We start from the raw sequence: 11,008 nt of genomic DNA on the forward strand, positions 1-11,008 counted from the left end.
CCACGACATCGTCTTTAGGTGGATCTAGGTATTATGTTACTTTTATTGACGATTTTTCACGGAAGGTTTGGGTGTATTTTTTGAAACAAAAGTCTGACATTTTTTAGAAGTTCAAGCAGTGGAAAACTGAGGTATAAAACCAAACAGGACGAAAAATCAAGTGTTTACGGTCTGACAATGGTACAGAGTACACAGATTCACAGTTTCTAAACTTCTGTAAAGAGCATGGAATTAAGAGACATTTTACAGTGTGCAAGTATTATAATATGTAAAGAAGACTGAAATCTTAAAGAAAGCTTCTCAATTCTTCATTAATGAAAGCATGGTTTATATACACATAATAACCAACTCCCTAAGCTGGTAAGCTGGTGTAACATAATACTAACAAACTAACTGCACTACACTCTACACACACACACAGCAGATTGCTTCAGTATTCTAGAACATTTACTTCAATATTCCCCCTACTTTTTCTCTTCTTGACTTCAGGAAATGAAAGCACACCAAGCCTTTGCTTAAACTGAGCAAAGCTATATTTTGTTAGTGCCTTAGTAAGCACGTCTGCCACTTGATGTTCAGAGGGTACAAAGTTCACTCGAAGTTTTCCTGCAGTAACTCGTTCCTTCACGAAGTGTTTGTCTAACTCTACGTGCTTTGTCATAGAGTGGTAAACTGGATTAACACTCATTGCAATTGCACTGGTGTTGTCATTCCACACCACTGAAACAGCTTGAACTCGAACCTTCATATCACTCAGCAATGCTTCAAGCCAAATAGTATCAGAGGTGGTATCAACTAGGCTCTTGTACTCAGCCTCTGTGGTGGACCTCGAAACTATCTTCTGTTTCTTTGAACTCCACTGAACCATACTACCACCAAGGAAGACACAAGTGCCTGATATGGACATTTTATCGTCAACATTACTTCCCCAATCGACATCAGCAAAGGCTACAAGCTGAAGTGGTTCTGTCCTTGGCAAAAACAACAAGCCATAATCGAGTGTCCCCCTAAGGTATCTTAGCACATGTTTGACAGAGACTAAGTGTTGTTCGCATGGTGCATGCATGAAATGTGCTAGCTTATTCACACAATAGGCTATGTTTGGCCTTGTATGACAAGCATACAGCAAGGACTCGACCAAACTGCGATATTCCCTTGCATTTTCTATTAGACTGTCTGCATCATTACTTGATAGTTTAATCGATGTAACCATAGGAGTTGGAGTTGATGTGGCCTTACTCATTCATGACTTATCTAGTAGCTCCATTATGTACTTCTTCTGGATGAGAAACACTGCACCATCAACACACTTAACTTCAATTCCAAGAAAAAAATTAAGCGTGCCCAAATCTTTGAGTAAGAACCTCTCTCCTTGCAACTTCACAACTTACTCAACATCCTCATTTTTGCCTCCTGTAAAAATGATATCATCAAAATAGGCTAAGACATACTTGCTAGTATATTTTCTATGTTTGATGAACAAGGAGTTATCTGTACGAGAGCTTTGAAACCCCAAGTCCACTAGAAAGTTTTTCAACTTGGAGTACCAATTTCTTAGTGCTTACCTTAACCCATACAAGGCTTTTTGTAATATGCACACCAACCTTGTTCAATATACAGCCTGTTATTCAAAGCCTTGAGGTTGTTCCATGAACACCTCTTCATGTAATTCACCATTTAAAAATGCATTATTAACGTCTACTTGCCTTAGACTCCAACCATTGCGAGCAACAATTGTCAACACAACATTTACTGTTGACATTTTTACAATAGGACTAAACGTTTCTTGAAAATCCTAGCCAGGCACCTGTGAGAATCCTTTGGCTACAAGTCTGGATTTATATTTTTGTACAGAACCATCAGCATTACGTTTGACCCGAAACAGCCACCTACAACCTATAATATATCTTTCTTCTAGAAGAGGGACAAGCGACCACATATTATTCTTTTAAAGTGCTTCATATTCAGCAAGAACAACAACCTTCCACAACGGATCCTTGAAGGCTTCATGAACATTTTGAGGTTCTACCTCATCTAGATTGTTGTTATTCTGACAAACAGATCCACCATTGAGAGTTGAGGAGTACAACTTGGGTTTGAACACTCCATTTTTACTGTGTGTTATCATGTGGTGACCTGTCACTGGTAATGATGTATAGTGCTGACCATGATTGCTTTGGTTATTGTTGCTCGATCCTTCATCAGCCCGAGTCGATGAGAAAATACCTGACTCCCTTAAATTTTGTTGTAAAACCATATTCTCATCTTGCTGCTCGACCTCATCTACTATATTGTTTTCTGACACCACTGGCTGTATATTCGATTCATGATCAGCATCTCCAGGTAGGCTCATATTATTAAAGGAATTGGACCCTGATTCATCAGCACTGGTCATAGGGTTAATAACGCGTGGTTCTCTTCCCATGAAGACACGTTGAGCACCACCTACTATATGAATTTTTATATAATTCCTACGCAATGCACACTTGCATCTAGTCTTGCTGCTTGAAACTGCAAAAGGAAAGAACTCTTCATAAAAAATAATATGACGTAAAATAAACACTCGACCATCCGATTCCATGCATTGGTAACCTTTGTGCTGAGTGTTATATCCTAAGAACACGTACTGAGAGGATCGATAGCTAAGTTTGTGAACATTGTACGACCGTAAATGGGGAAAGCAACGGAACCCAAAGATTCTAAGATAGCTATAATCTGGTTTCTTGGAATACATCACCTCGTATGGGAATTTATCTTGAAGAACGCTTGTAGGCAAACGATTGATGAGATGTACAGCAGTGCATACTGCATAAGACCAGAACCTAAATGGAATTGAAGCTTGAGCCATGAGAACCAAGGCTGATTCAATTATGTGTCTATGGTTTTGTTCAACCACACCATTTTGCTCAGACATAAGTGGACATATTAGATGATGCACTACGTCTAATGACTTAAGCCAAATCGAGACTGATCGATACTCACCTCCCTAATCGCTTTGAACTTCTTTTACTGTGGTGTTAAATTGAGTTTGTATGATACTGAATAACAACTGGAAAGTTGGAAGAACTTGATCCTTGGTTTTGAGCAGGTAGACCCAACTATGCCTTATGCATGCATCAACAAAGGAGACATAATACCTATATCCATTGGAGGCTATGTGTGCTGGACCCCATACATCACTGAAAACTAGGTAAAACGACGTATTATATAGTTTTTTAGATCGATTAAATGGCAGTTTATGGCTCTTACCCAATTTACATGTAACACAAAATGAATTGCCAACCATATTATTTCTAGAAGGAAATATTACACCAACTTGTTTACATGCTTGCACAAGAACATGATGAGCAGGGTTCCTAAGCCTCTTGTTCCATAGATCATAATTTTTATTACTACTATTGTAATCTTCTATCATTGTGGCTTGACAAGCTTCCAAGCATTCTGCATTTGTTATGAACTGATAGAGGCTTGCATGCTCTTATCCCTTAAGTAACACCGCTTTAGTCATCTCATACTTAACCAAGCACGACTCCGTATGAAACTCAAAGAATACCTTGTTATCTTTAGCAAACTTTGACACGCAAAGAAGGTTTTTGGTTACTGAGGGCATATGCAATAAATCATTAAGAACTGGCACACGAGAGTTAGTAGCCATACCTGAAGAACCAGCTCGAGCTATACTCAGGCTATGCCCATTACCAATAACTACCTTACCTGGTCCAATATAATCTGAGCTAGTAGTAAGATTCGAGACATCAAAAGTGATGTGGTGGGTAGCCCCTGATTCCACAATCCATCGACCATAATTTGTAGATGTAGTATGTGCTTGAGCATGCACACCACTGCTGCATGACTTGTATTCATCTAGAACAATATGATGTGCTTCAGTAATTTCATTTTATCAGCCAACATGCCTAAAAACGTCTGTTCGAAGCGATGCTAACAGTGATCAAATGAGTGTCCATTCTTTCCACGTAACTGACACTGTAACCGATGACGTCCACGACCATGCCCTGCAGGTTTCCTACTCCTATTATAATTGCCAGCTCCATTTCCATTGTAGACCTGAGCTGTAGGCCTGCCATTTTTACGAGTGCTTGTTCGTACAGTAGCCACATTCGTACTCATAGGAAGAGATTATTGTACTTAAAAACCACTAATTGTGACTCAACATCCATCAAGACTATTTTTACAGTGTCAACTGAAAACATATCTTTGCTTGCAGTAATCACAGCAAAAAATGGTTGATATTCAACCGAGAAACCATCGAGAATGGTAGCAATTTGTTCAAGGTCCGAGATCGCACTTCCACATGCTTCTTTAATCTTTGTAAGATAAAATCTCATGTTATCATCATATTTCTTGATGGATATGAGTTTGCAATACAGACTCATCACACTCATAGTAGACCGATTAGTAAAGAACTTCTGAACCGTTCGCCATACATCAGCTGCTGTTTCGGCTCCTACAAATTAGGACAACAAGGGATCGCTGATCGTAGACAACAACCAGAACGCAAGAGCACTGTCATGTGCAACAAAGCTTTCATAGTCTTCATGCACAATACTAGAACCTGATTGATCAGCAATTCGAGCCGGTGGTGGTAGTAATTCTTCATTGAGCAGCCTCTCTAACCTGTGGCTGCGAACCGTGAGCAGTACTTGCTGTTTCCACAGCAAGAAGTTCGCTTCATCCAATAGGATGTTGATCTTCTTATGTGTGAAGATCTTGCTACTGCGAGCAGCTTCCCCGAATTCGAAAGCAATGTTGCTACAATCACCCATGAAAACATCAATCTCCAGGATCAAGAGGCGGAAGATACCATATTAGAATATGTAAAGAAGACTGAAATCTTAAAGAAAGCTTCTCAATTCTTCATTAATAAAAGGATGGTTTATATACACATAATAACCAACTCCCTAAGCTGGTAAGCTGGTGTAATAAAATACTAACAAACTAATTGCACTATACTCTACACACACACACACACACAACAGATTGCTTCAGCATTCTAGAACATTTACTTCAATAGCAAGAAACCACAACAGAATGGTGTTGCGAAACGAATGAACAGGTCGTTGAATGAAAGAGCCAGATGTTTGCGGTTGAATGCGGGGCTTCCCAAACACTTCTTGGCTGAGGCTGTTAACATAGCGTGTTATCTTATCAATAGATCGCCAAGGGCATCATTGGATGGGAAAGTTACAGCTGGTCATGATGTTACTTTTGAGCACTTACAGATTTTTGGTTATCATGCTTATGTACATGTACCTGCTGATGAGAGATCCAAACTTGATGCAAAATCGAAGGAGTGCATTTTTATGGGTTATAAGAAAGGTTTCAAAGTATTCAAGTTCTGGGATCCAGTTGTGAAGAAAATTATGATCATTAGAGATGTTGTTTTTGATGAACAACCCATATTGCATCAAAAGAAAGACATGCCAGTGGTGAATTTTGAGCAGTTTCCAGTTGAGAAAATAGAAACTTCTCAACCAACTTCTGGTGGTTCCACTATGGATGATTTGTATGATTATAGTCTCGCTAGAGACAAGGTGAGACAGACGAATATAAAGCCTCCGAACATATTAGCTTTTGAAGACTTGGTATATTTTGCACTTACTGTTAGCAGTGATGATCCAGTTACTTTTCATGATACTGTTACTAGTCAGGAAAACGACAAGTGGATGATTATCATGGTTGAGGAGATGAAGTCTTTGAATCAAAATCGTACATGAGAGTTAGTTCGCCTTCCTAAGGGTAAGAAGCCTATTGGTTGCAAATGGGTGTATAAGAAGAAACCAATAGTAACAAAAAAAGAGGGGGAGAAGTTCAAGGCTCTTTTGGTAGCAAAGGGTTTTTCACAGTAGAAAAGAGTTGATTATGATGAAATTTTTTCTCCTGTGGTCAGACACACTTTAATCCGAGCAGTACTTGTATTTAGAGCAGATGGATGTTAAAACTACTTTTTTGTATGGTGATTTAGAGGAGCAGATCTACGTGCAACATCCTGAAGGTTTCACTCAACCTGGAAATGAGCATTTAGTTTGCAGATTGAAGAAATCTTTGTACGGGTTGAAACAATCTCTGAGAAAATGGTACAAATGGTTTGACTCCTATATGATCAAAATTGGCTGCAATCGATGTGAGTATGATTGTTGTGTCTATGTTAAGAGCCTTGATGATGGTTCTTTTATTTTTCTGTTACTGTATGTTGATTATATGTTAATTGCTGCGAAGAACATGGATGATGTTATCGGTTTGTAAACTTTATTGAGTCAGGAATTTGATATGAAAGATTTAGGTGCTGCAAAGAAAATCCTTGGAATGAAAATTTTCAGGGACAGAGACTCAAGGAAATTGTGGCTATCTCAACGGGGTTATGTTGATAAAATGCTAGAAAGGTTTGCGATGCGTAATGCAAAACCAGTGAGCACTCTATTGGCGAATCACTTTAAGCTCTCATCAGAATAGTGCCCTAAGACAGATAAGGAAGCTGAAGATATGAGAAAGTTTCTGTATTCTAATGTTGTTGGCTGTTTGATGTATGCAATGATATGTACTCTTCCTGATTTTGCTCATGATGTTAGTCAAGTTTGTAAGTACATGCCTAAACTTGGTACGCAACATTGGGAAGCATTCAAGTGGATATTTAGGTACTTAAAGGGTATTATGGGACATGAAATTGTTTTTTGTAGTCAGCGGGATAATCCTTTGGTTGTAGGATATGTGGATTCAGACTATGCGGTTGACTTGGATAATAGAATATCTATAGCAAGGTATGTCTTTACTCTTGGTGGAGGGCCTATTTGTTGGAAGTCTACTGTTCAATCTGTTGTGACATTATCTATAACTGAAGCTGAATACACGGTAGTGGCTGAAGCTGCAAAAGAAGCTTTATGGCTTACTGGTTTAGTGAAGGAGTTGGGTGTTCAGCAAGGTGGAGTTCAATTGCTTTGTGACAATCAAAGTACTATTCACTTAGCTAAGAATCAAGTATATCGTGCTAGAACTAAGCATATTGATGTAAGTTTTCACAAGATCAGAGAGTTGGTTGTATTTGGAGAGATTTTGTTTTAGAAGGTACATACTGATGAGAATGCCACTGATATGTTCACCAAGCCAGTTACGACAGACAAGTTCATGCATTGCTTGGAATTGTTGAATGTTTTGAGTTGTTAAAGAAGTAAGGTAACCTAACCACATTGAATGTTTCCTAAGGGGAAGGATATTCGCCAAGGTGGAGATTTGTTAGGTATGACTCATAAATATACCGGTAAAGTTTGTAAGTCTCGTAGTGGAGGTTACGATTATGTGGGTTGGGGGTGCGGGGGCACACGGTACAGGGTTATTTTTGTAAATATGTACAAGGGTTTATTTATTATAAAAGGAGATGTAACCTAAACCTATGAGACATTGAATTGAATAAAAATTCTATCGTCGCCTAGGGCACCGAGGACGTAAGCACATTGCTGAACCTCATTAAAATTCTTGTGTTCTTTCCGTTTTCTTTATCCGATTATTCAACAATGGTATTCGTAAATATCAAAATCAGACTAACACGATTGGACACGTTTGCAAGAGATAAAATTCAAATACTTGCTAATTTGATTAATTAATTCCGATGCTTTAGGGTTGAACAAAACAATCACTATCGCAATCACAAAACGAATCAGTGAATACGTGGATGGCCTAAAAAAGATCCTATATTCATAATAATAAAAAACCAATAATGTTAATACGTGAAATTGTATAATAGTGATCCATGCAATAATCAATGACGAAATAAAAGGAGTTGCGTGCATGGGATGGGTTTCAAAGATCATTGGTGACGCCCCCACCTCTTTGATCTTATGCTCACCACTGGCTGCTCTACGTAAACCTCTTGTTTATTTTGATTTTGATTAATTGTTTATTCCATCAAATATAGGAGTAGTTGATTATTTTTTATTATTATTTTGTAATGATTATAAAATAAAATATATTTGAAAGATTTTTAATTATTTGACAATAAACGTTCGTTATCATTAAAATACATGCAGCAAATGATATAAATTGCAGAGAGAAAGAACGATGAAGGGCATGCAAGAACAACAACCCAACCTTCTTTAATCTTAGGAATCTTTGATTAAAATAGATAATATTGTATATAATCTGTGTACCAAATAACAATGTAACTTATTAAAGTTATTTAATTTAAAAACTACAATATTTAAGTAATAATTCATCTTATATTTTACATATTTTATCGTACTAATTCAATTTATAAAAAATTGCATATTGAATTCGTATTATTCTTTCGTGTACGGGAAGCTCTTTAAACTTTAGATAGTTTCTTTTATACTTCAACGGTTCTTTTTAGGTATGTTTTTAGTACATTTCATATTGTTGTCATGTACATGTAATGGTTTGTGACATAATGTATTTTATGTATTTTTAATCATATTCTAAAATTATAATACATATTAACAACGTATGCACACCTATAAATACTGATGCTTGAACTTAAAACTTCTAAAAAGAATAATATAAAACTATAAATAAATACTTCCTTGTAATCACTCCAAATTATTTAAAAAATAGTTATATTTATTTAAAAATATCAAAATAGTATTTATTTATTTATTTAAAAAATTATTTAAAATTTTAATTTCTTTGAACTAAAATGAGAGTATATCTTAGCAGGGGTGGAAATTTGTGGGCGTCAGGAGTAGCCTGGATCCCTGCCAACGTTTTTTTAATGTTTATTATTATAGAAAAATATTATATTGATCCCCTCAATTGGAAAAAAAATTAAATATTATTATGTGACCATTGATCAATTGATATTATTAGATTCTCTCTAATTTTTTGACTGTCTTTAATAAAATTTTAGTTCCACCCATGTATCCTAGTTGTTTTAATTTTTTTTCTTATCCAAAAAATAAATACTATAAAGACTTCAAATGAGATGCTTTACAAAACACACTGTTATTTATAATTTCTGTCAGTAATTATTTCGCTTGTTCATTTTTTTAAGTTATAATATAATTAAATATTATGAAACGAATTAGTACGAATGTTATATTAAAAAATCCACCATATGATCTTAATAGTAAAAAAAATATTGATCTCTTTAAGAATTTTAGGACTTTTTATACATTATCAATGGCCATTTGATGAAACGAAGTTAATTTATGAAAAAAGAAAGGTCTACCAAGAGAAAAAACCTAAAATACAGGGGTCAAATTGCAATAAGACAAGTTTACAAATTATTGCAAATGATGGTAAACTCATGCCTCATATAGACAAATCACAAATGACAAAACAAAGGGTATAGTCTAGATTTAAAAAAAGAATAGGACACTGTTTACCTGCCCTAAACAAATAGGGAACAAGCACGTCTCCATTATTAGGGGACACAATTAAACTCTATAAATATGCAGTAAGCTTCATTTTCGTCGTTGGATTGGAGGGAGCCAACAACAAAAGATCATATTGGAAGTTATGGGAAGGTCTCCTTGTTGTGATGAAACTACTGGCCTTAAGAAAGGTCCATGGACCCCTGAAGAAGATGATAAGCTTGTTAAATACATCCATGAAAATGGCCATGGTAGCTGGAGAGCCCTCCCAAAGTTTGCTGGTATCAGCAGATGAATGGCTATTTGCTTCTTTCTTACACACACACACCCTCTCTCTTTTCCATGGCTGAGATTTTTTTTTCCAGGTCTTAATCGATGTGGGAAAAGTTGCAGGCTGAGATGGACGAATTACTTGAGGCCTGATATTAAGAGAGGGAAGTTTTCCCATGAAGAAGAACAAACGATTCTCAATCTCCATTCCGTCCTTGGAAACAAGTAATGATTTTAAAGACTCTTTACTTTTTTGATGCCATTTTTGTTTTACTGTTATGATTTTTGTTGTTGCTTGTTGTTGTTCTTGAAGATGGTCAGCGATTGCAAGCCACCTGCCTGGACGAACAGATAATGAAATAAAGAACTTTTGGAACACTCATCTGAAGAAGAAACTCATCCAAATGGGGATCGATCCCATGACTCATAGGCCTCGAGCTGATATGCTCTCCAGTTTGCCTTATCTTATAGCTTTGGCTAACCTAAAAGAGCTTATGGATCAGCACCCATGGGAGGAACAGGCTTTTAAGCTTAAAGCTGAAGCTGTTCAAATGGCTAAGGTTCAAAGTTTGCAATATCTTCATCAACTAACCTCAGCTTCTATTTCATGTAGTTCTAACAGCATTAATATGCACAATACTTTCAATTCTGATGTGGACGCCATTAATCTTTTAAACTCGGTTTCTCCAATCAAGGATCCATCTCTGCTAGATATAGCATCGGCAGCTTCTCTTCAAGGTCTCCATGATTCAACAATCCCTTTCCCTCGTTTACCAGACCTACAAGTCCCGTTCGAGCAGCGACCATCGACGGAAAACGATATCGAGAAGCTCGATAATCAACCTGTAACTCCTTCGCCGTCCGTTGCAGTGAATTTGACATACAATTTGGGGGTTGCTAGCTGTTCTTCAAGCTATAATGGAGAAGCTGATCTTTCGGTTTGGCCTCATGATGATCACCTCATCTTTGAAGACCCTTTGTTCCATGAGATTTCCTAGCTTAGTCTTTTGAATATGTTGATTTGAAATCTCAGGTTTGCAGTTCTCATTTTTCGGTGCGTTTCTGCACATAGTGTTAATTATATGTGTGTGTGTGTGTCAATAATCCTTTCTAAAACATCAAAAACATTGATTAATGTATGATTATATATCTATAAGATCGAGTTGCATGTTTTTCTTACATATATACATAGACATCCTTGTGTATATGCATGTTCGGAGACATTGTCTTTGTTTCTTTTCTTTCTTTTACCTAATTTCAACAATGGAAAAAAAATGTTCCTTTCTGTTCTCCCTCTCGTCGTTTTCCCCTTTCTTCCGCAAACGCGAACAATGATTGTATCCTACAGGTTCAAGCTGTACAGAAAATTACTATATATAATGGAAGTGAACCTTGATTCT

General features: G+C 36.7%; 1 protein-coding gene across 1 annotated transcript; it reads left to right on the top strand.

Moving 5' to 3' along the window:
- Nucleotides 1-9,453: 9,453 nt before the first annotated feature.
- LOC120216335 (transcription factor MYB53-like) lies at nucleotides 9,454-10,687 on the top strand. The gene is made up of 3 exons (XM_039213791.1): nucleotides 9,454-9,619; nucleotides 9,704-9,833; nucleotides 9,922-10,687. The coding sequence occupies exons 1-3, from the start codon at nucleotides 9,484-9,486 to the stop codon at nucleotides 10,604-10,606; spliced, it is 951 nt and encodes a 316-aa protein (XP_039069722.1). The 5' UTR covers nucleotides 9,454-9,483; the 3' UTR covers nucleotides 10,607-10,687.
- Nucleotides 10,688-11,008: the final 321 nt, after the last annotated feature.

Source organism: Hibiscus syriacus, unplaced genomic scaffold (genome assembly GCF_006381635.1).
Source record: "Hibiscus syriacus cultivar Baekdansim isolate YM2019G1 unplaced genomic scaffold, ASM638163v2 tig00110160_pilon, whole genome shotgun sequence".
In the NCBI taxonomy this organism is placed as follows: Eukaryota; Viridiplantae; Streptophyta; class Magnoliopsida; order Malvales; family Malvaceae; genus Hibiscus; species Hibiscus syriacus.

Excerpts from the sequence above, each read along its gene's own strand:
- LOC120216335 (XM_039213791.1), top strand. The coding sequence starts at position 9,484 with ATGGGAAGGTCTCCTTGTTGTGATGAAACTACTGGCCTTAAGAAAGGT. Across the intron at positions 9,620-9,703 it reads AGCCCTCCCAAAGTTTGCTG|GTCTTAATCGATGTGGGAAA; the intron begins GTATCAGCAGAT and ends TTTTTTTTCCAG. Across the intron at positions 9,834-9,921 it reads CATTCCGTCCTTGGAAACAA|ATGGTCAGCGATTGCAAGCC; the intron begins GTAATGATTTTA and ends TTGTTCTTGAAG.